Source organism: Miscanthus floridulus, chromosome 17, assembly GCF_019320115.1.
Source record: "Miscanthus floridulus cultivar M001 chromosome 17, ASM1932011v1, whole genome shotgun sequence".
NCBI lineage: Eukaryota > Viridiplantae > Streptophyta > Magnoliopsida > Poales > Poaceae > Miscanthus > Miscanthus floridulus.
The window spans coordinates 106,292,827-106,316,995 of NC_089596.1; the positions used below are offsets into that span (position 1 = coordinate 106,292,827).

The 24,169-nt window shown below is 47.2% G+C and overlaps 3 protein-coding genes and 1 pseudogene across 9 annotated transcripts; 2 read left to right on the forward strand and 2 right to left on the reverse strand.

Moving 5' to 3' along the window:
- Window positions 1-7,869: 7,869 nt before the first annotated feature.
- LOC136519054 (uncharacterized) lies at window positions 7,870-8,596 on the forward strand. Its single transcript, XM_066512728.1, has one exon. The coding sequence runs from the start codon at window positions 7,968-7,970 to the stop codon at window positions 8,442-8,444; it is 477 nt and encodes a 158-aa protein (XP_066368825.1). The 5' UTR covers window positions 7,870-7,967; the 3' UTR covers window positions 8,445-8,596.
- Window positions 8,597-11,353: 2,757 nt separating this feature from the next.
- LOC136518800 (bidirectional sugar transporter SWEET5-like) lies at window positions 11,354-12,893 on the reverse strand. Of its 2 annotated transcripts, none has more exons than XM_066512486.1 (4): window positions 12,770-12,893; window positions 12,449-12,658; window positions 11,785-12,320; window positions 11,354-11,684 (listed from the first exon to the last, which is right to left on the reverse strand). In XM_066512486.1, the coding sequence occupies exons 2-4, from the start codon at window positions 12,489-12,491 to the stop codon at window positions 11,541-11,543; spliced, it is 723 nt and encodes a 240-aa protein (XP_066368583.1). In that variant the 5' UTR covers window positions 12,492-12,658; window positions 12,770-12,893; the 3' UTR covers window positions 11,354-11,540. The 2 variants fall into 2 exon arrangements, with proteins under 2 accessions (XP_066368583.1, XP_066368582.1); XM_066512485.1 differs by having other exon boundaries at window positions 12,755-12,893.
- A 2,699-nt stretch (window positions 12,894-15,592) lies between these two features.
- LOC136515015 (ricin B-like lectin R40G3) lies at window positions 15,593-16,199 on the forward strand (annotated as a pseudogene).
- A 2,422-nt stretch (window positions 16,200-18,621) lies between these two features.
- Window positions 18,622-23,910, reverse strand: LOC136517608 (paired amphipathic helix protein Sin3-like 6). 6 transcript variants are annotated; one of them, XM_066511229.1, is made up of 17 exons: window positions 23,700-23,909; window positions 23,214-23,406; window positions 22,962-23,133; window positions 22,768-22,866; window positions 22,585-22,698; window positions 22,294-22,360; window positions 21,821-21,975; window positions 21,580-21,731; window positions 21,334-21,434; window positions 20,976-21,236; window positions 20,477-20,841; window positions 19,971-20,336; window positions 19,679-19,764; window positions 19,434-19,572; window positions 19,184-19,291; window positions 18,866-18,981; window positions 18,622-18,759 (listed from the first exon to the last, which is right to left on the reverse strand). In XM_066511229.1, exons 2-17 carry the CDS (start codon window positions 23,363-23,365, stop codon window positions 18,726-18,728), a joined length of 2,487 nt encoding a protein of 828 aa, XP_066367326.1. In that variant the 5' UTR covers window positions 23,366-23,406; window positions 23,700-23,909; the 3' UTR covers window positions 18,622-18,725. The 6 variants fall into 6 exon arrangements, with proteins under 6 accessions (XP_066367326.1, XP_066367323.1, XP_066367325.1 ...); XM_066511226.1 differs by having other exon boundaries at window positions 22,294-22,363; XM_066511228.1 differs by having other exon boundaries at window positions 19,184-19,249; window positions 22,252-22,363.
- Window positions 23,911-24,169: the final 259 nt, after the last annotated feature.

The following is a 24,169-nucleotide window of genomic DNA, read 5'->3' on the forward strand; positions in this document are numbered from 1 at the left end:
GCTTAAATAAAGTTTGGGATTTGAACTTTGTAGATGACAGTGAAATACTTGCTTTTGAAAAATTATATTGCTAACTAATATTTCTACTCGCCTAAAAATTGTAAATTGAAATCAAGTTCAGCTCGAAAACTTAGAAAATTTTCAAGTTTGTCAACAGTTAGGCATTGCTATGTTTAGCAAATTATTTTGAGAGATTGGGTTAAAGGGTGATGTAGTGTTATAGCTCGATTTGCTAGTCTCATATGCCATCTTGAGTATGGTGAAGATGGTTAAGGTCCTGAAGCAACCGTTTAGTTTTTATATGCGCTTTAAAATTCGTGCGCGACTCGGTCTCGAGCTGGTTGGCCGCGTGGGCGTGATCATCGTGCTCGGGTGCTCGGCGTCGCCGCGCTGATCTCGCGTGCGCGTGCTGCCGCGCGTGGCCGGCTGTGGCTGCCTTTGGCTGGCCGTGGCCCGGCTACCGCTGGCCCCGTCGAGCAGAGCTGCTGCCTCCCGCCCCGCGCCACGACGAAGCCACCGCCGACGCTATCACCTCGTCGTCGCGTCTGCGCACTGCTGCCTCGCCGCACTGCCGACCCGCCACGTACCGCGACGTTGCCGCTGCCGTCGCATCGTCGTCGCGTCCGCGCCTATCCGCTGTAACCTCTGCGCCGCTGCTGGCCCAGTTCGAGGCCGCCTCTGCCGCGCGCACGTGGCTGGGCTCGCTGTCGCCTTGTCATTGATGGTACTGCGGCGCGCGGCCCACGTCGGTCGCAAACGCGCGCGCCTTTCTGCTAGCGCCTGTGCGTGGGCCTCCACGTTCACGCCGACCGCATTCCGCCAAGGCGAGGATGAGCCGAGCCCACCTGCCGCACTCGTCTCTCTCTTTCTCTCTTTCTCCCTCTGTTGCCACCATCAAGCCGCGCCATCCAATTTACCCAACGAACGATCACCTCCATTCAATTCAGTGCATCCACGGTTTCAACATCACATCCTCTCGCTGTCCGACCCTACCCAGTCTTGAACTGTGCAAGGCCAAGCTCTAATTTGGAGTTTCTCCCGCCGCCGTGCCAATAAGGCCGCGTCCAGTCGTGGTTGTGGTCAGCCCTCCTACCATTCCTCCCAAGCCAATTCACTTGCACTATCAGCTTCGCCTCGCCTCCCTCTCCACCTTGCACACGTCAGCGGAACTGCTACCGCCTCCCCGTCGTCGCTGACGCGACCGTGCCGCCATGGTGCACCGCCGCACGGCTTGACCGCACATGGCCAGCCTTCCTCCATCATCCTCCGCCCCAACCGTCACCTCGACCTGGTCTAGGGTAGTCTCATGTTGCTCACGTGTTCACCAATTAGGCCTGTAGCAACCCCAGCTCACCGGAACAGTGGCGTCGCCGTTGCGGATGGCCACGCGTCGCTGCAGCCTTCCCTAGCAAGTTCCGTTACCCCACATCACCGCTTAGCGTAGCCACCAAGAGCGGAGATGGTGATCGACCCGTTAGGTGGGCCCACGTAGGTCTTAGGTGCCCGGCGTAGGCGCTCAGTGCTGTCGCTCGCCGCGCCGCCGTGCACTGAGTTGCCAGGGGTGCACACGGGTGAATTAGGGAAAGGCCAGGGGTTAAGTAAGAAGTTCTGAGAGAGGAGAAAATAGTGTTAGCACTTAGTTATAATTTGGTAGAACTTCGAGGTCACTTTTGCAAAATCGCGAGCGCGCGCGAGATTCCCCAGCCGCGGGTCATCTCGCGCTGCAGGGCGGCCTCGCATGGGCCACACCGCGGGCCACCGCGCGGTCGCGCGTGAGTGCGCCGCGTCGGGTGGGCCACGCGTGTGGGCCGTGCGGGAGAATTCTTTTTTCTTTTTCATAAGAGATTAGAAATAGTTTTCTAATTTAATTTTTGAGCTGATCTTTGGTAAATCATATAAAATCATGTAGGTGTCCTAAAATTATGAAATAATTTTTGTTAGGTTCCTAAAATTATGCTCTATCTATTAGTGTATTTAGTTCATATATATACATATTGATACCAGGAGGTATTAAATCATTTGAGGGTGCTTAATATTATTAAGTTAATTATTGTAGGAATTTTTCGAGGTAAATTGGTGATAGCTTTAGTCCTAAAATTTTTATAGTAGCTTCATGATATTATCATGTGTTGATTGTAATTTTGGTAGCTTTAGAATAGACTAAATGTTAGGGTAGTTAAATGTTATTTGTTGTTAATATACATTAAATCATTAGTAGAAATAATGATATATCCTTTATTTGTAAAGCTGGGTGTTTGTTAGTTGATCCTAACACTTTGCTTGGTAAAAATAATAGTTAGCTTAGTACCTTAGTCATTAGAGCTAGCTTAGTAGCTTAGTATGTGTATTTTTAGTTTAGGAGTTGTTGTTGCTTAAATGCTAAGTGTTGCATATCATCACATGCATGTAGAGAACGAGTTGACGGAGATCGTGACCACCGGCTATCACGAGTTTGAGGAGATCACCGAGGAGTACGAGGAGGATATTCTCGTGCAGGAGGAGGTCCCGGAGCCACCACTAACTGGCTCAACTGACACCGCTCCTGCCTAAGGCAAGCCCCGATGTATAACCCCTATTTTTAATAATCACTGAATATATATATGTGATGTGCATTTATGTTATAGGAATTTTATGAAAACCATATGCATAGATATAACTGTCCTATGAGTCCTACTAGTACAGTTCGAGTAGCTGCTATGCTTATGTTTTCGGTAGCGTGAGTAACCTGTCATTACTCACAATAGGTGATTATTATAATTACTCTCATGATAAAATGATGAAAGAAAAAATGGAGATAGGGCATGGATATGGTATGGATATTGGTGCGTGTAATATGTTGTGTCCCGCGACCAACGAGGCTTAGCTTGGTTACACTGTTTTTCCTGTTCGTGTCGATTAAGGACCGTCCGTTGCTGTGGATGGTAGTCAAGTCACAGACTTATTATCCTGAGCACATACTTGCTTGTGGGAGCGGAAAGGCTCACGCTCTTGTTGTGGGTTCCGGCTCTTTCTAGACCGACTGATTTCAGGCGGGAAAAGGTGGAGGTCTAAGCACCCAACTAAGACCGGGTCTTAAGTGTGGGGGCTTGGAGTCCAAGTTTGAACAGGAACCTAGACCCCATGATAGGAGTGAAATGGATTAGTCTTATTTGTGCCTAGGATACAAACGGGGCGTGTATTTTAGGGTACCCGGCTGGGATACATTGGTTCATGAATCGCCGTTTTCGTGAGACGATATTACTTGGCTATGGTCTAGCACCACAATAAGAACTAGAATATGAAAGATGGTGAAATGGTTCTGATTGCTCAACCCTTGCTTGACAGTAGAACAAATGCTTACCTAGAATGGTTAGCTAATGAAGTAATCATGACTGCTAATAAAACTTAACTGTAGGATGAACTATTAGTAATGCTTTTCGCAAACAAAAGAAAACAACAAACTCATATTGCCTATCATATCCTTAAGAGTCAGGAAAATATTCACATTAGTCGGGTAAGTCTTGCGAGTACATTGTGTACTCAGGGTTTATTTTACCTCTGTTGTAGGAGCAGCTTGAGGAGTAGCTCTTGTGTGGAGGATTCTTCTGGTGGGCACAGACGGATCCTTGTATCATTTCCGCTAGATGTTTATTTTTATTCCGCTATTTAATTATCACACTCTAAACTCTGGTATTATAATAAATAATTTACAAGAACTCTTGTTGTATGAAATGGACTAAGTATTGTAAACTCATACTCATTATCGGATTCTGGATATAAACGTGGATTGTTTTGAGTTCTCCCTTGGGGTGTGATCGACGAAACTGTCCAATGTAGCTAACTTTTGGGGTGCTTAGTGTCTAGTGGAAGACGAGCGCCTCCGAAAGTGTGTTAATTCGAGCGGTTCTGCCAAAAAATAGACTTCGAGGAGGCGAGGATTCGATGAATTTGCCTCTTGGCGTTTATTTGTCGAAGAATTAGCTTCGCCCTATTTCCATAATAATAAAGAATGATTTCCCCAAATTGCCATGTAAAGCACTGCCTCATGTTTCTTTTCTTTCTTTTCTAGAGAAGCCATAGCAATTTCGTAGGTTCATGAAGTAACAATGTAGAATAAAAACAAAGTTAAAATAATGATAACAAAAAACAACTCCCCAACCTATAGCAACCCCGGCTGCCTAGAGCACAAAACACACATTGCATCGTTTCTGAGCCACCGCCATTTTTCCCGAGAACGTGTCCGTTGACACGTATTTCATTAAGAGAAGAAACAATACAAGGTGCTAGACACCAATCATCTAGACGGGAGGAGCAGTGGAACAGGGTGTCGCGTAGAAGATGGCTCAACCACTAGGAACACAACTATATCGGAAACACGCTACATTGGTACACACTTGTGCGACATGAGCAATGATCTTAAGCCCTCGACAAACTAAGGAGCACCTTCAGGTTGGAGAAACCTGCCATGATCCACACGTTTCCTTCGGTCACAATGTTTGTGCAGATTTGCGTCGGTAGTCGTGCAAAACTCTCGAACACCCTAGGGTTCCTCTCCTTCCAAGTGGCCCATGAGACGAGCAAGAGCATAGAGTCCAATCTCAAGCCACCACCATCGACAACCTTTTGTGCTACCATTGTCATACTCAGCATTGGAGCTGTCAACTAGACTCAGTAGCAAAACTTGGGTAAGGGTGAGTGTGTGGGTTGGGAGGGGCGGGGTGTGGGAGAAAGGAGGTTTGGATAGGGTTCTCCTTCTAAGCTAATGTACATTGTACACCATACAAGCTCTCCCACCCTATTCAGGGGCCACAACATATACTTTTGCTTGTTCTCATGGTTCCTTCGCTCAATAAAGTAAGTGCAGCGCCGCTCCCTAGAATTGGTTGGAAAAACGTATACTTTTTAAATAACTGCCAAAACAACATGAGGATTTACAAAGGATGCTACATAGATGCCATGCACGTGCGCACTAGAGATTTCAATGGGTCAAAATAGAATACAACTATCCTATACATGAATCAACAGAAGTTGTTACAATATCTACATCAATGTCTCTATGTCTAATAACACTCCTCAACTACAACTTATATAAATTGAGATCACATTTAATTTAAACACTTTCAAGTTATTGATATCACAAATTAAATCTTTTGTAAACACTAATAGCTATGAATTGAACATCTACGTGCTTAGTCCTTGCATTAAACACAAGATAACTAAAAGATAATTTGCTGCAGTGATATCACACCACAATCTTGCATCCTTTGGACTCTTCTTAAACCTACCTCAAGAAAGCATTATTTTTTAGTTGCATTGGCCATTGATTTATACTCCATTTGAGCCCTTAGTGCCTGATCTTGAAAAACATACTCCCCCCGTTGCAAGTTACAAGTCATTCTAATTTTTTTGGAGAGTCAAACATCTCAAGTTTGACCAAAATTATAGAGAGAATTATAAACATTTTATGACATCAAATAGGTATACTATAAAATTATAATAAATGAACAATCTAATGATACTTATGGCTTTATAAATGTTATTATTTTATTATATAAGTTTGGTCAAACTTGAGATACTTTGGCTCTCAAGAAAGTTGGAATGACTTATAATTTATGATGGAGCGAGTAGCTTTTTCTTTTTTTTGATAAACCCGTAGGCAAGCTTTATTGATTGAGAATAGTTACATCATTTGATAAGAAAGGAACTATAAAACTAGGAGGATCATCGTCCCAAATACAATTCTCTTTTGTAAACATAGCTTGCCTTGCTAATTCATGTGCCACCTGGTTTGCTTCCTTGCTTGAATGCGCAATAGAAATCTCCTGGAATCCGCCCCAAACAATGTTGCACTCATCAGATATTGCCGCAACTGAATTAGCCATGAACCCTCCATCCCTCATAATTTCAACCACTTCCATACAATCAGATTGAACAATCAGACAGTTGCCTCCAATATGTTGGGCTAACATCAACCCTTCCTTCAGAGCATACGCTTCCGCCATTGGGGCATCTACCAGGTGAGGAATATAGGTGTTCGTCGCCACAACCATGCGCAAAATCGGATCTGCAGTCGCAGGTGTGGGGTGATCGGCGTAGAATCGATCTACACCAGCTCGAGGAGCTCTCCAACTCCATCAGCGTTGATGATCCATGAGATCGATCCGACCGCGTGAAGATCTGGCCGGGCTACGGGAGGGACGACGAGCCTACGAAAAAAGTCATCTTGTTCGACAAAGAAACAGCACGCAGTCCCCTACCTGACGCGCCAACCGTCGACAGAATATCGTCGGCAGTCCTCCGAGGGGTATCCCATGAAGGTAGATTGATCGGCAGAGAAGCGTGAGATCAAGAATAAGAAGGCAACAGAGACACACGAGCTAGACAGGTTCAGGCCATCACTATGACGTAATACCCTACTCCTGTGGTCTGTTGGTTTGTATTAGCTATCGTATGATATCGCGTGAGTTTGAAGGGGGGCCCTGCTCGTCTTATATAGTCCGGGGAGCAGGGTTACACGTCGATTAGATCTGAGAGATAACCGAAAAGTAATAACTGATTACAGGAATCTTGGGATCATACATATATCCTAACAGATCTCGTGGTATCTTCAGAATATCTTCCCGGTGTCTTGCGGGAGGCGCCGAGCAGAGTCGTGCCCTGCAATGCTTCGTCTTGTGGGCTGGGCCGTCCCTGGGGGCGCAGCCCATGTGGTCTGCCGTGGATATCCGGGGTCGTACCCCCCACACTTCGCGTCATATTTGTTTAACCGGTGTGCTAAGTGTTGTAGATATTTTTAATAGACTATTCACCCTGCTCTTTTCACTATCTATCGCGCCGGCACTTTGGAGTTTTCACAGATTTTTCCAGACCTGCAGATTACTGACTCCAAAGCCCGGTGCCACATTTAGCCTAGCTCCGTATTTCTTCTTCCATTGGCCGTGGTAAGCTGATCTCACCGAAACAACCCGTTTCTATTACAATGCCAAGCAAACAGTCTTCTCTCCCGAGTAATCGGTATCTGCAGGATATGAGTTGCATCAATACCCCTGAAAATAGAACGGATCAGATTAGCATGAACACATTCGATCCCAAGCAAATACTTAAGGGCAATGCTACCGTACTCCCTTTTAATTAGTAAGAGGTAATAACTCAAATAAATCTGAGTCATGATTTTTTTTATTTGAATTAGTTAAATAATTAATTAGTTTAGGAAAAGAAAAAGAAATATTTCCAGATCCACTCTTCACGGGAGAAACAAAATCAGACGCACAGCAGCCCTTCCATGTCGAACGTTTCTTTCGGTTCATGCATTTGGGAAAATCATTTGCATGTGGAAACAAAAAGTCACACGCATGAAAAAAAGATCAGCACTTTATGGTAATAAAATTATATCAATTGCATTTGGAAACAAAAAGTCACACGCATAAGAAAAGATCAGCACTTATGGTAATAAAATTATGTCAAAGTTTTACAAAATAAAAAGATTTACTATATCTTAATTCCAGCATTTAAAAATGTGACCATTGAACTATAATTCAAAATTCCATTTCAGAAATACTATTACAACCGCACAAACGGAAAAGAAAAGGAAAAGAAAAATACAGCAAAAACATCAAAAGCTGCATGTTGCATAGTCAAATCCTAAACATCCGGCGCGATAGATTAGATCAAAATTTTCAAGGTCAAATTCTAATTCTTGGAACGCTTTAACTTCCTTCTACCAGCATTTAAAATTTGATGACCACTGAACGATAATACAAAATTGAAAATTTTATTTCAGAATTACTACTACGGCTACGTAAAAGGAAAGGAAACAGTCAAATGCCGAATATCCGCGCCCTTCCCGATAGATTAGATCAGATCACCTCGCTTCCACCCCGTCATTCACCGTGACCATTTCTTCCCCATCTTAAACCCTCCACAGCTCCACATCCATCGGGCCGCTGGTGTACGTTCCAATCCTATCTATCATCACACGATCGCCAAGCATGGCGGCGGGCTACGGCGAGGAACTCCTGGGCAGGGTGTCGGGCATGGTGGCGGAGTGCACCCGGCGCGTGTCGCGCGCGACGCGGCGACTCCTCCGACGCCACCACGGCGCCGGTGGGCAGAAGAGGAGGAAGCACCAGACGACGACGTCGACGGCCGCGGCGGGTTCCGTGGTGGCGGCGGCGCTGTGCGCGCGCGGGGCGGCCATCGACAAGGGGCGGGCGTCAGCGTCGTCGGGCGAAGCGCTGTGGAGCCGGCGGATCTTGATGGGGGAGCGCTGCCAGCCGCTGGACTTCGCGGGCGCCATCCACTACGACAGCTTCGGGCGGCGGCTGGCGCGCCCGCCCATGCCGCGCTCCGCATCCTCCCTCTCCTGCCGCTCCACCTCCGGGTCTGGCCACAGCACTGCCGACGCCGACGTCTCCGACGCGAGCTACCCGGCCGAGAACGACGACGTCGACTCGCCGTCAAGCTGATGATGATGGCCTTATTTGCTTCTCGTCGTCATGGTCGATGGCAAAATCTAGAATAAAGTGTACGCGCGCGTACTCGATCCATTCGGTTTGTCGTAATTTGCCATGAACATCAGTGCATGCACAAGTGTTTATTACTACAAGTGATAATGATTTGATTTTCTAGCATGGTAATGGCCGCCGGGGGCCAGCACACCTGATGCATCCCTCGCCCGTCGTCGTCCGTGATTGCTGATTGCGACTGTGTACCCTTGCCGATTGTTTGATTTGACTTTATTTTCCCTCCTGAATCACTAATGCTCCACTCCGGGCGTCCCTACCACGTCCGTAACAACGCTACTAGCTGGGCCTCCAGACCGGCCTTTAGGCCTCCTCCCCTCACCATGGCATACACGGTTTCTCAAAAAAAAAAAAAGAGAGTGACATTTTTCCCATCTTGCATCGGCTCCACTCTGCCCTTTGCTCGTCACCTCAGCCGCTGGGGCCGCTCCTCGCGGGCAGCAAACCCACCCACCGACTGGCGTTGCTTCCCGACTCCGATTGCCTGTGGAGAGGGAGACCGTAGCCGCCCAACCGCCGCTGCCGCCTCCATCATGGGGCCGGATGCCTGGTCGATGGCCAGGAAGACCTATGCCTCCGCCTGCCTAGCTCGCCGTGGCCGGGTGTGGAGCTCGCCTGTGTGCAGCTCACGGTAGCCCGGGCAGAGCCCGCCCGCGCACATCTCGCGCCTGCAACCCAGTTCGCCGTGGCCAGGGCGGAACTCGCCCACGTGCAGCTCGCGTCGTCCGAGATGGAACTCCACACCTTGACAAGGCTTCATTCTTCTAAGCAGCAAGGAGATGTTGCGTTGAAACCCCATGTTACAAGGGCCTGTTTTAAGTGTTTTAAATGTTTCAGAGGTATGTTGCAAGTGTTTTATATTGATGTTGTAAAAGTAGATCGGGATATTGCACATGTTGCAATGGTGTTTTCAATTGTATGTCCCAAAAAATGTTTTATTTGGTTCAGACGTATGTTGCAAGTGTTTTATCTGGATATTACAAAAGTAGATCTAGATGTTGCATATACATGCATGTTGCAAGCGTATGTTTCAAGTGTTTCAGGTGTTTTATACGTATGTTGCACATGTTTCATCTCGATGTTGCATACGTTTTGCAATGGCTACACGTGTTTTTTTGGTGTTTCAGACATATGTTGCAAGTGTTTCAACTGTTTCGGACGTATGTTGTAGAATGTTTTATCTGCATGTTGCAAAAAGGCACGCCGACACTACGCCCGCACCACCAGCACCGCCGCCACCACCACCATCCACGCCGCCGCCACCATCCACGCCCGCCGCCCCCATCCACGCCTACTGCCACCGCCCGCACCACGATGGGGAAGAAGGGAGGGGCCATATCTGGTGGGGAAGAAGGGAGGAGGGGAGGGGAGGGGCCGGATCTGGCCTCTCGCTGTCAGATCGAGACGCCCGCCGCCAGGATCTGGCCTCCCACTGCCTGATCGAGACACCCGGCGCCAGGATCAAGCCTCCTGCTGCCGGATCGAGACCCCCGCCGCCGGATCTGGAGGTGGACGGGAAGGGAGAGCGGCCCACCGCTGAGATCCGCCGCCCTGCGTCGAACTCCACGCTTTCTTATTCGAGGTTGCCAGATCTAGCCGTTGCTCAGGTGGGGGGAGCGACGGGCCGTCCACTACGAGATGCGCGCCCGCGCTGCCGAGACTGCCTCCGTCCATGTCAGGGATGTCCGCAACCGAGCCGGAGCTGGCTGCATCCACACCGTGGGGGCCGGCCGCTCGCGCTAGCCTTGCCGGAGGGAGGGAGAGACGCTGAGGGAGGGAGAGGGGCCGCCGTAGTGAGGGAGAGACAGGAGGGAGAGGTGCGGATCGGGAGGGAAATGGGCGGCTCAGGAGGGAGAGGGGTGGCTCGGCTGGGGGAGATGGGAGGGAGACGCTGAGGGAGGGAGAGGGGCGGCTCAATGAGGATAGGGAAGAAGAAGGGGAGGGAGGGAGGGAGGGAGGGGCCGGGTGCGGGAGGAGTGGGGCTGGGGAGGGGAGGGTGGGATTTTAGGGGTGCGGGTGTTTTTTTTCTACATTTTTTGCTTTGTCGATTGTCTTAGATCTTGGCACTCGGCAAAGTTTTTTTTTCATTTTTTTTCTCCTTCTTTTCCAGAAAAAAGATTTTACTTTTTTGCCGAGTGTTCTAGATCTGGGCACTCGATAATTTTTTTATTTTTTTCTTCTTCTTTTCCAGAAAAAAAAGATTTTACTTCTTTGCCGAGTGTCCTAAATCTGGGCACTCGGCAAAGTTTTTTTTTCATTTTTTTCTTCTCTTTCTTTCGCAGAAAAAAGATTTTACTTCTTTGCCGAGTGCAAAAAAGAAAACACTCGGCAAACTCCCTCTTTGCCGAGTGTTTTTTTTACACTCGGCAAACCCTCTTTGCCGATTGTTTTTTTTTTTGCCGAGTGTTTTTAGCGCAACATTCGGCAAAGAACTTGTTTGCCGAGTGTCCGGGGAAATACACTCGGCAAACATAAAAACACTCGACAAATTTGAGGATTTCGGTAGTGCCGGATAGCATTTTAAAGGAAAAAAATATTTTTCTAAAAAAAATACCCGCACGTATAACGGCCGGCGGGTTACGGTGTAAAGTATGACCAATATCAATTCACGCAATAAGCGCCATGTACGTGTGCTTAATATAATTTATAATGGACGAATGGTATGTAAATAAAATTGCTAAAACCAGGATCAAGATTCAAGAACACATGGTCCTCCCAAAAAAGAAAGAGATATCAACAGAGACACCTGTTTAGACCTTCAGCCTTTGAGAAATGGAGGAGTGCATGTCCAGGATCCGAGATAGAACGTACGTTCCAAACGACCAACAAGTAACAAATTAACGAGTTATATTACCACGCGTGCAACGACAGCAATTCAGGCTTGCAAAGTTACAAGCATGCGTTGACATGCAGTTTCGTTCATATACTACTGTGTACAGCTAGCCACACACCTACGTAGTACGTACACACAGACCGCCGGACATTGTCAAGGGTCAAGCCTGCCGGTACGGTCCGCCGGCGGCTCTCTAGCAACACAGCCTAGATGTTGTCGCCGTCACCGGCCTTCACCGGCAGCTCCATGCCCGTCGTCATCGTTCCGCTGCTCTTGGGCGTCGACCCGTAGTAGCAGAAGTAGAGGATCAGTTGCACCAACCCCAGCAGCGTTCCCATGCCGTTCGGGATCTGCATTGCATATATAGAGTATATGATTATGCATGCTCAGTTCATCAATCAGAAAGGCAGAAATGATCGAACAGAGGCATCAGAATTTAGACCGACGGACCGTGATGAAGATGTCGAATCTGATGAGCGCGTATGTGGTCCAGCAGATGCCGTTGAGGAAGCTAACAAACGAGAGCGTGAACGGCATGTACTCGACGCTCTGGGTGACGATGACCTTCTTCATGACGGTCAGCGGGGACGCGTACATGAGCGTGCCGAAGAAGACGCAGAGGCAGCCGACGACGAGGGACCGCTTCTCGTGGGTGTGCACGCCGTGGACGACGCCCGCGACGACGGCGGCGATGAAGGCGAGCTCCACGGCGAGCACGCACAGCATCTTGGCGCGCTTCGGCCTGGGAGCGAACGCGAAGAAGATGGAGAGGTAGGCGGCCTCGATGGCGAGGCCCGTGCCGTTGATGGTGGCCACCAGGATGCTGTTCGGGTGCACCACGGGGAGGCCGTAGAACACCCACAGCGCGCAGTTGAGGAACGTCGCTAGGTATGGGTCCGGCACGAACTCCTCCACGTCGCGCTTCCGGATGATCGTCAGGAACGTCGGCAGTGGCGACAGGAACAGACCGAACGAGATGAAGTTGCCTGCGGTAGAATTCATACATCATTATTCATGAATCGTCTATCAATTCAATGCATTATATGTATCGTTATATAGATAGATCGATCGATTGAGAAGAGAAGAGAAGAGAAATCTGGATCGATCGTATCACCGATTATGCCGACGACATTTCGGACGTCGTCAGGGTTAACCATCTTGCTTGACGCCGCTTCGTGGATCGGATCGCCTTCTTCTTCTTCTTCTTCCTTCGGGAGTTTTTGCGAGGAAGTTGGTGTGTTTCTTGTGAAAGGGCCGCCGCGACACAGCGAGAGTGACTGATATATATGTAGCGTATGTGTGTAACCGCAATGGAGAACTGGAACTGCACGCACGAAAAATGGGGTTAATTGTTGTGCACTGTTGCTACTATATACACTAGTTGTATATTATATGATAATAATGCAGACAAGGGAATTACTAGTTAGACTAGTACGCAGTTGTATATGTGTTAATAATCTGGATGGAGGGGCCTCTCTGCCTTTCTCCTCCCTCCTCTTGCACAGAACGAACAAAGAGTCGGAATGGAGAGGCAGATGGAGGCACGGTGGTACGGTTGCCTTGGCCTGCTGCTTTCTTCCCTTAGCTTCCATGGCTGTTATATATATATATATATATATATATATATATATATATATATATATATATATATAGACACACACGCGCGCGCGCGTCTATGGACATGCCAAATAAACTAGTTATTTCCGGCGTCCCGGCCGGATAAGATGAGCTATTGGCAGCGTGGACGATGATGGATGCTTCAATGGCGCACAGCCGCTCAATCGGAGCCATATTTATGCATGCAGTTACTAGTAGGTTCCGTGACTAACATGTGGGCCATACACATAACCCCCATAGGAGGTCATATGCATGCATGCACGTTGTTTATTACTCCCTCCATCCCCCCCCCCAAAAAAGTGTGTGATTTGAAAATTTTCCAAGAAAAAATAATGTTCTAAGCTTTAGACACGCTTTTGGCTCATAGGAAGTCTAATTGCTTCCATGCCGCACATGTTAATTAGAAGTAAAGCACGGGACATCTTTTTTAAGGCAATCAAGTCCAACAAATCAAGGGAACATTTCTTTTCTCCACAAATCTGTCTGAAAAATCCTAGAACATCACTTTTTTAGGGACGGGGGAATAGTGTCTAAACCACCACACGTGACTATTTTAGGGCCTTCCAAGTGTCTAGACCACATTTGATCTTTCAGCCATCCAATTATAAGGTCACAACTCGCATTATATATGATTCTGGCTTCTTGCTACAATGTAAAGAGGAGCCGGAGCCGGTAAAGGGAAAAAAATAATGATTTCACCGGCTTTTAGCTCATTTCAAAAGAGAGAGAAAATTAACCCCTTGCTATATATAGTGCACAGAGGAGCTAGAGTGGGAGCTATATCAAGTCTTGTGCTAACAAAAAAATATATGTTATGGGACCCTCTTTTTTGGAAGGAAAGAAAAAATATATTAAAACTTAACACGATGCATCCACAATGTCCTCTATATATCTATTGTATGCGCAGGTAATAAGCAGCAGACCCGGTGAACTATATAATGATGAGGGGTTTCAGCATAGGACATTGTGCTAAAGGTGGATGTGGATAACCACAACAAGGCAGGGGTGGAGCCGGTATAGATGGCCATGATGCCTGAGGCCCATGGGCATGACCCATGGCCCGACGTTTTGGCCTAGCTGCCCAGCTTAGGCATGCCATGGTCCAACAGTAGTTGTGCTCGTGCTGGACCGACTCGATGGGTGGGCCGCTACCTCGGAATGGCACGCTACTCCCGGCTCGGTCAGATGCGACTCGCTATATTTCAATATAATATGAACCATAGCTCCCACATCATCTCCTGTCCTCCCCGGCCCTTCTCCCGGATCAACTTTCTTTACCCAGTGACCTGACCACTTCTGTTTCCGCATCGCCTTCCTTGATCCCGCGTCGCCTCTTCACGCCCCTCCTACCACATTGCCGCCTCCGCGGGCTTCTTTCCCGGCCACTACCATCCTTTCCATCTCTCCACTCCCCTCATCTGTAGCAACCGCAACAATTCCTCATGTCCTCCCGCATCACCTATTGCTCCGAAGCAGCCACAACATGCAGTCGAGCTGACCACCTTCCATTCCTCCTCTCCCATCCCCTAATCTCTCTAAAGACGGCATAGGCGCTGGCACAATGGCGCAAGCACACATCATTGTTACCGTATTCATTTTTTGAGTTGGTAAAAATTATTAATGGAGGCGGGCAGGCCGTTCGCCTCCACTTCGCCTTGACTGCTAATCAGGAATGTCTGCCTTTGTTCATAAATTACAAAAAAACAATGAGCCCATCGATTGGGGCCCGCTAAGCTCATCGATGAGGCCCGCCAAGCCCATCTGTGTGCGCCGCGGCCTCTCGCTGGATCGCCTCCACCGGATTCTTAGCTGGAGGGGTCGCACCATCGGAGAGACGTCATCGTCGTCGGATTCGCCCGTCTTCGGAGCACCGATGGTCTTCTAGATGCGCCGCCGCAGGAGGTGGAGGGGGCGAGCTCCCGAGCGCCACCGTGCACCTCCACCCCACGTGAGCGCTGCCCTGGGGCTCGCCGCCGCACTTGTGTTGCACCGTCGCCCCCATGAGCTAAACAATAACTTGAACAGTCAGTGAAAGTGGTTGTATCTTTTGCTCACCAGATTTTTAAAGCCCAATGTGCCTCGCAAAAATGTTACTACTATAGAATCCCCCATCCATGTTGCGTGTCATCCAACTCTTGTCCATGTTGCATGTCATCTAACTCTTATCTGTGTCGGTTATCCAACCAACAATTTGCAAAAAAACATGGATGCTCACAATTTTCATGGTGGCTTCTACTTATCCCTCCGCTCAAATGTAAAGACTTCTATGATTTCTTGACAAATTAAGAAAAGGAAAGTCATCCACATCAAGAGAGAAATAGTACTCCTTCCGTCCTAAAATATAAGGCATCCAAACAATTTTAGGATATACTAGATATATGCCCGTGCGTTGCACCGGATCAGATTTGATCATTTTTAGAAAATAATGGAAAGACAATTAACGATTGTGCATTGAGAATCCTATGGGTCGTGGTAACTTTATTTGGAATGTTTGCCTTCAACTTAAATAGCTTGAGGCTCTACTCTACAGGCCCAGCCGTCGCGCGCCATGCATGGTCTGTGTCGTTGTCTCGTCAGGGAAGAAGAACGATGACCATCGGACAACAAAGAGAGGTGAGGTTGCAACTTGCGAGGCGACGTGATGGACGACGCATACTACGGCCGTGATCAGCGCTCTAGAACGGGTACGGCGGCGGCAACGCGACGCCAGGGTAGGCGCCTGCGGTGCGGTACGCGATATCGCAGGTGAACGATCAGGAACGTGGAGGGCAACGGGTGCGGGCGTCCGCCGCCGCCGACGACGGTGACGATGTAGTGCCGCACCAACCCCAACTACGCCATGACCGTCCGCGACGGGAAGGCGGTGCTGGCACCGACGAACCCCAAGGACGAGTACCAGCACTGGATCAAGGACATGCGGTGGAGCACGAGCGTCAAGGACCAAGCGTGGTATCCGGCGTTCGCGCTGGTGAACAAGGCGACGGGGAGGCCATCAAGCACTCGCTCGGGCCGACAGTTGCACCCGGTGCAGCTGGTGCCCTACAACCCGGACTTCCTGGACGAGTCGATGATCTGGGTGGAGAGCCGTAACGTCAGCAACGGCTTCCGCTGCGTCCGCATGGTCAACAGCATGTACCTCAACTTCGACGCCCTCCACGGCGTTTACGACGACACCGACATCGTGCTCTGGAAGTGGTGCGAGGGCGACAACCAGCGTTGGAACTTGGAAGATCCAGCCCTACTACTGAACAAGACATCCATCCGATCCATCGAGGCTTCGAGATAATTCAGATCGGAAGGCACAACGAGTCGGACGGCAAAAGAATGTAGGACGGCAACAGAACAGCGTGGGGATGAGGACCTAGGAAGCAGGAACGCGCGGTTTCGAGGGGGCGCCGTATCGGACTCTGCCTGCGGGGCGGGGCGGGGAGAGCGCGCACACGACCGTAGCCTGGCCGGGCGCGCACACGAAACCTCCACTCGTTTTTTATGTGGTAGTAGATAGATTATAGGTACAACAAATGATGCGTATAACCCTTCCTGATTGATTACTATATTTAGATTAGTGATAGATAATAATGGTAGGTATGCATGTGATTGCCTTTTAAAGGGTTTGTTCGGGACAATTTGAATGTTTGAATACCTTATATGTTCAGGATGGAGGGATTACATGACCACTTCATATATAGTGTGTAAATCTCGATGCAAATCATGGTACATTTGTAAGGATAATTTCATTGGTGACACCCTAGCTATTTGCTTGTGTGAAGGGAGAAAGAAATTGGCTGTTAAACCCAAGGTGCTAAATAGAGCTACCAACATCCACCCCATCTCCCTAGCACGTAGATCCATGCCAATTTTTGGATAGTATATATTTTTTAGGCCCCGTTCGCTGGTCTGAAATTTGGCTGAAACTGACTGAAAAATACTGTTCCGGCTGAATTGTTGTGAGAGTAAAACACTGTTCTGGCTGAAAAAAGAAGCCGAACAAGCTGAATATGGGGTAAGCCGAACATGGCCTTAGTGTATATGATAGATTTGCCCCTTAGCAGACATTCAACACGTTCGCATGTTGATTTTAGCCAGACAACCAGTCAAACAGTGTTTTCCTCTCATAACAAACCAGCACCAGCCGAGCTTATCAGCCCAGAAACCAACCAACAAATAGGCCGATTATTTGCCCTTTTTCTTTTGTCTCCGGTTTGTATTGTTCTCTTCCCGTTTTAGTCGTTGTGTGTGAGGGTTTTTTTTTTCCAGTTTTCTTTTTCTAAATGAAAAATGTGCTCAGCATGTTCTCGAGATTTCTCGAGGAAAAAACACACTTTCAGTCCTTAATTACTTGCTTATCGTAGAGGCATGTGGCAACAAGCGATTTCACTCATGAATTAGGTGACATTTGCTTTGATTCAATCACTTTGCATTGGCAGACATCCTTCTCTTCTCACTCGAGAACACACTCCAATTGCTCTATTTGACCACATGTTTCTTACCCGGCTTCTATGCAGCGGCGTGGCGAGCAACCAAGGACGCGGTGATGTCCTTCCTCAACGCGTTCCACAGAGAGGAGGTCGACCTTCAGCGCGTCGACCGGGCACTCATCGTGCTCATCCCGAAGACGGAGGCCGAGGTGACACCGGGAGCGTTCCGCGCGCCCAGTGTCCCTGCAAAACTGCACGGTGAAGATCCTAACAAAACTCCTCACGTCGCGCCTGCATCAACAAATCCCTGCGCTTGTGGACGTTGACCAGACCGGATTCATCACGGGACGCTCCATATCGGAGAACTTCGTGATGGCGACAGAGCTGGTGCAGTAACGTCGTGCGCCAACCTTGCTCATCAAGCTCGACTTCGCCAAAGCTTTTGACTCAGTGAATTGGACGAGCCTGCTAAGGATCCTTGAGGTCCGAGGCTTCCCGGCAACATGGTGCCAGTGGATAGAGGCGCTACTCAAGACGTCGAAGTCAGCGGTACTGGTCAATGGCGTCCCATGGCCCTGGATCACCTGCAAGAGGGAGATGCGCTGTCCCCATATCTGTTCTTGCTGGTCGCGGATGTGCTCCAAGCTCTCGGTGCTGGCTCGGTGCCAACTCGGTGCTGGCTGGAATCCCAACCTACGCCATGGGAGCAACGATGCTTCCGGCGGGGGTGCGGGCGGTGATCGATGCTCGGCGGCGAGCGTTCCTATGGACGGGCACGTACAAGGCAACATCAAGAGCAAAATGTCTAGTGGCCTGGGAAGACGTCTGCCAAGCGAAGGAGGATGGCGGGCTTGGGATCAAACGTATCGACACCCAAAAATCCTGCCTTCTGCTTAAGCTCATCCATCGCCTCCACCATCCGGAGGGCTCTGCGTGGGCTAAGCAGCGCATAAGGCTCTCAGACCTCGATCGAGAAATGGCCGGGACACTGGGCAGCGCTACGGGACCTCCTTCCGGCGTACCAGAGCATCACGAGTCGCAACAGGGGATGGCCGAGACACAGCATTACCTGTTGTAAACTTGAAGGGCATAGGGCTATGCCCTCTCCACCCCCCGGGCAACCGGTATCTGTGGAATGAAATCAGGTGGGGATTATTCTTGACCCCCCCCCCCCCCCCCCCCCCCCCCCCCCCAGGCTTGACCTCAAAAAAACACATTTTTCACTAGTAATGGTTAGTGACAACACTACACCAAAGCATACAGTACACATGATGGATCAATGTAAAAAATGCAACAGCTACTCTACTATGGCTTTCTTTGGGGGCTAGAATTATCTACGCAGGTCTGAGTTATATGCTAGCTGGACTGTTTCTCCAACTTGCGCTTTTTCCTGCGAGACAAACATAATATACGTTACATGTTAGAACATAGTAGAAAGAAATACGCAACTAGCTGGAAGGACGAGCAAGGATTTCTAGCCGAGTCAGGACACCCACCTTCTCTGAAAATGGTTTTGCATCGGCTTAACAATATCACCACTGTGCTTGCTACCTTTCTCTCCCTCCTCTTGATGATCATGCTCAAGTGAACCATTTGTTGGACAACCTGGAGACTGAGCACGGGGGAGGACACAACAGATAGCAAGATGTCAGTTCGATATAACTCATGTAACACCAATTATGCTTTTTTACGTGTCCCACTATTTTTATCCAGATGGAGTGGATGGTAAGTGAGGGTTAGACATGTTTCAGGCTGAATTTGACAAACATCAGAAGCATATTGATGGTAACTAACAGAAAGGATCTGAAACTTACAGTTCTCGTGTTTTGATGGCAAGATAAATCTTTGCCTGCGGCCGGTCCTCTCACTTCCTCATGGGTCTGAAGAATCGAGTTCTCAGCAACTGGACAAATTTTACAGAGCTGGAAGAACAGATTAACTGGATCAGGTAAGCAGAAGCTTTAATGTGACCAGGCATGTGAAAGCAATGGGTTTACTAACATTTAAGCACTAGGCAAGGTAGTCAGCATCTCTAATGTGCATCACACGCTAAATTTGGATTACCTGCTTGATAATTCGGTCTATCACCTCATTCAGAGTAAAAAGTACATAGGATCTCGGCCCAAGGATTGTCAGGCAGTACTTCTCAAAGTTGGAACTGTTAGTAGAGCCCGTTATTAGGTTAAAGAGCTCCTCCTTAAACCTACATCAATCAACGGAAAAAGAAAAGTGAAGTTAGAACCAACTGTTACTTTACAAGTCATGAATAATTATGCACAGATGCATAAGGTAATAATCCTGGACATTACCCTGCATATAAATCACTGGTGTGTGAACCTCTCTTGGAAGCTTCTGCCGAAAGATTCTTTGCTACTACTAGCCTCTCATACAAAATCTGTCATACAGGAATAATAAATAAATCGTAGTGCCAACAATTATAAAGGTTGATCAGTTTTGTCCAACACAAAATATGGTACTGCAGAATTCAGATTTCTTCTAGCACAATCTTTATTCCTTCATAACATAGACACTAGTATTGGCATTGAGCTTGCCAACACAAATAAAATCACGGTCCATTTAACAAGGTAAATGCTGAAATACCTGGTGAAGCCTTAAGAGCACAACCAGAGAACAACAAGGTACGCTGCCTTTCACATCATACAGTTCAGCTGTTCTTTTGGAATATGCTGAACTGCCCATTTCAATGTTGTAGCCTTCTCTTGATTCATAGTGCACTTCAGATTTATTACTGTGGTCACAATTACTATGGCCTGGGCACTGAGAACTCAACCCAGCCCCACTGGGAGCAGCAACATCACAACTTGCTGCTCCGTTCCCATGTCCAAGCAAGGATCCAAACTGGATGTTTCCTACATCAGGTATGAACTCGCCATCCTCAATCTCAGTCTGACAAGCGTCAAGTATAGAAGCAGACTTATTGGACGTATTTAGAAGATATCCACCTCTCTGAAATGAAAAGTAACAGAAACCAGGTTATCTTTACTCCACAAGCGCAGTGAAGTGTCCCTGTGGGGTAAAAATTTGTTCTGCGTGTTTGAATTCAAATGAATCTGAAACAACATAGTATTATATATACATGCACATACCTTTGAAGATAAAGAAAAATTATTAGCAAGCGAAGAGTCAGGGATACTCCTGAGAAAAGTTTTGCTGAGACCACAATGTTCACAAGCTTCTTTTGGAGCTACAGTGCCATTCGATTCTTGTAATTGACAACTAATAGAAACAAATGGCTGAACTAATGTTGTCCAAACCATCATCAGCTTCTGTTCAGAAGGACAACTTTTGCATGCATAACGAACCATCCTGTCTATGTCCTTATGGATATGAAGATTAATATCTTTAAATACATTTTCCGAGATCAAAGTTGATTGATTGTTGTAAGCAGAAAGATGTTTATACCCATTGTTCAGCCTTGCCATGTTGATTTCTCTAGCTTCAGCAAGCAACGCTGCAATTGAAATGCAGATGAGAACATTGAATATTAAAAATATGTAAAACTTTGATGACTCAATGCAACTCAGATTTAGCATAATGTAATACTAATCATATGTATCTTGTTGAGTTGTTGGACATCGACAATACCTTTTGGGCTCATCCTCCTTTTGTCCAATTGTTTGAAGGAGGAGCTGCGATGATCAAGTGATCTGTAGTAATTATTGGCAATAATATTTGAGCATGCTTTATTAAAAGATGACTGTGCCTCTTTCAAATCTTCTATCTTCTGGTTTAAACGAGACTGTAGAATAACAAGAGCTATACTGGTATCAATTTTCTCCGACAGAGCATCAAGCATGTCGAGGCCATGTTCATCATATAATTGTTCAATGCATCTCCTATGTAAGGCTTTGCAAAGAACAAAAACAAAGGAAAAGAAACAACAGTTAGTCAATTTAAAGAAAAAACTTGACTCCAAATATTCTCCATGATATAACACTCTTACAAGTTAGATGCTCTTGAATTTTCATATCTTTGTCAACTTGCAGATTTCTGATAAAGTCAGCAGTTGCTGTGTAGCGTTGCAAAAGCATGTCACTCTCAAACCTAATGAAAAATAACACCATTATGTAAAGAGGGGACATCATAAGATCATTGACCAGTCACTATTCCGGTGAGCAAGCAAAATGTCACCTATATTCAAATAGCTGATAAAAGACACACTGAAGCAGATGAACAATTGGTTACTTACATGTCGTCTTCACATTTGAAAATATTTTCTTCATAATGATTTTTAGTTCTGAACTTAAAGCAGTCCTCACTCCCTGAGGTAGAAGAAACCAATGTGTCGTTAAATACGAACTGTCCCAGCTCAGTGTGGTAGCTTGTTTTTAGAGTCAAGCACTGCATTGAGAATGATCAAGTAAGAATTGGTTGTCAATGGGTTGAAATGGGGAGATGGGAACAATATGAATTTATAGCAATTTATTTACATTCTTCGGTAATAGGGAGTAGCTAGTAGAGTAGCGTGTGAACATATCCGGGTTCACTTTTGGGGGTAGTTCATTTTCTCTTGACGGACTCCAGCATGGTAAGGGATCAATCTTGTCTCCATCATTCTCTTCTGCATGAAGTGATTCTCCATTACCTATCAGAGATAAGAAAACAGAATTTCAATGCAATGGGTATGCTTATAAGTGGAAACTACACAAAGCATTTAAGTTTCTAGTATAACATATGCTTCTATTGACACACTAGAACATATATGTATGTATAACAGAATGTATGTATAACAGAACTGCCCCCACCTTCAGAAAACACATAAACAAACTTCTCGGTGTGAGATTAGCATGTCCTAATTATTGTTTTTATTAGAAATTAGGGATACAAATTGAACTTTTAACACATGAGAAAACTGACACACCTCTTGTAGATGTTTGCAAGAAGTCGGAGATGCACGGAGTACCTGTTGCTTCGTTACCATCCAAGCTATGATTTGCGCTATGATTTTCATCTGGAGTAATGCATAAAACCTGCTGCGCAGGAAAATTTAGAAATTGATGATATCATCCAAGCTCAGAAGAAAAGAAAACTGATACGATTTGTTAAGAAAAAAAAAGAGTTCTATGTTTCTTTTGGTTGGTGAACAACACACCAATACATGAAAAACAAAGAATCTATGAGCCCTGGGGGCTTGCGATATGAGCCCCATGTGGTCTGGAACACATAGCAAATAGTGAGAGATGCAATGCATTACCTTGCTAATACTAATATTTGGACTTCTGCAAGGTTGCTCATTCGATAGACGTGGAGGCAGATAAGTTTCAAAGGTTTGAAATAATTCTGGACAATGGCGCATATATTTCTTTACCTACAAAGACAAATGGTTGTAAAATGACTGTCCAATTGTTCTCGACAAACCACCAAGAAAAACAAACACCTTTAGGTAAGTCTCTTGATTAGTGATCTTTTTTGTCATCAACTCAGACAAGGTGACCAAAAAATGTCTGTAATCTTCATTAGATATAGATGATGAATCCTGCAAACACAAAGTAAGCAAATTGTGCATCAAGTAAAAACAGCCATGGACACCAAGCCATAATAACTCAAACAAGGAGCAGACGTGTACATCACCTTCACTTTGTTCATGAAAGAGAGTGCAAGCCGTAAAGGGTGGTCATCCTTGGAGGGATCACCTGCTTCGACGAGGTGCCGGAAGCCTTCTAGGACACGAGTTTGGCCAACAAACACTTGAGATAGGATTTCTTCGCATTTTTGCACTGTGATTCCACCTTCAGGATTTGAACTGCAACAGAAGAGAAGAACATATGTAACCAGGAACAAAAGGGATGGTTCAGAGAGTGCAGGTATACTATACGCCCATACCTTTGTTCAACAATCTCCCGTGCTGCCTTGACGAGTTCCTTGTAAGCACTCTCGCTCAGTTTGGCCTTAGCAAACATGAGGAACCCCACAACCTCCTGACCATGCCTCTCAAGCAGCCTATTGAGCCGTTCTTCACCACCGGCTTCCTCCATCGTCCTCAGGCAACCTACCGCTGCAGCAAATACGCAAACACCTGCGCGGCACAAAAAAAACTTGATTAGCGCGGTAAGGTCGAGGAGCACTACACCCTCTATACCTTCCGTCCCCTATTTGCAACCCGCGGCGATCCAGTATAATTCCAGTTCTAGGAGCGGGGACAGCTGCACGGATTCAACGCGGTGAACCTGCAGCGCGCTTCCGATTCTACCCGTGACGCCACGAGCGCCAAATCGCCACGCGGAGCTTCCGATTCTACTCGTGACGCCGCGAGCCGGCCGTTCACGCGCGCTGGGCGAGATGGATAGAGGTGGGAGAAGACGAACGTACCTTGTACTGCGGGGAGACGAGACGCAGGAGAGCGGCGGTGCCCTTCCTAGGGTAGGAACCCAAAGTCCAAAACCACCGCCACCGACACCGGCGATGGCGCGACGGCAGAGGAAGAGAGGGAGGAACTAGAAAGCGGATGAGCTAATTGCGCATTTAAGCGCATGAGTTCTGTGGGCCGGATCTGATTGATTCACCGATTCGTAATAGAATTCAGATAGGATGCAAACCTCACGGGCCTGCCTGAAAAAAAAAGGCCCACTGGACAACTGCTAGTAGACTGATTTGTCTCAACGAATTTTTTTTATATAATATTATTTAAATAAATAATTGTAAATTTAGATGATATCTATCGTCCACTCGCCAGCCGACAAGTTGACGTGGCAGCCGACTAAACGGTAGCAGGTACTAAGCGGCTGGAGGATTGGAAGATTGCCTACTGGACTCTTATCAGTCTTATCGGCCCCGATTGG

What these genes read in the sequence shown, in the direction of transcription:
- LOC136519054 (XM_066512728.1), top strand. Translation starts at nt 7,968, where the DNA reads ATGGCGGCGGGCTACGGCGAGGAACTCCTGGGCAGGGTGTCGGGCATG.
- LOC136518800 (XM_066512486.1), bottom strand. Translation starts at nt 12,491, where the DNA reads ATGGTTAACCCTGACGACGTCCGAAATGTCGTCGGCATAATCG. An exon ending in AAATGTCGTCGGCATAATCG is followed by an intron (nt 12,321 to 12,448) that starts GTGATACGATCG and finishes ATTCTACCGCAG; the next exon opens with GCAACTTCATCTCGTTCGGT. An exon ending in GATTCGACATCTTCATCACG is followed by an intron (nt 11,685 to 11,784) that starts GTCCGTCGGTCT and finishes TATGCAATGCAG; the next exon opens with ATCCCGAACGGCATGGGAAC.
- LOC136517608 (XM_066511224.1), bottom strand. Translation starts at nt 23,365, where the DNA reads ATGGAGGAAGCCGGTGGTGAAGAACGGCTCAATAGGCTGCTTGAGAGG. An exon ending in ACTCCCTATTACCGAAGAAT is followed by an intron (nt 21,732 to 21,820) that starts GTAAATAAATTG and finishes TTCTCAATGCAG; the next exon opens with TGCTTGACTCTAAAAACAAG. An exon ending in ACCAGTGATTTATATGCAGG is followed by an intron (nt 19,573 to 19,678) that starts GTAATGTCCAGG and finishes TGATTGATGTAG; the next exon opens with GTTTAAGGAGGAGCTCTTTA.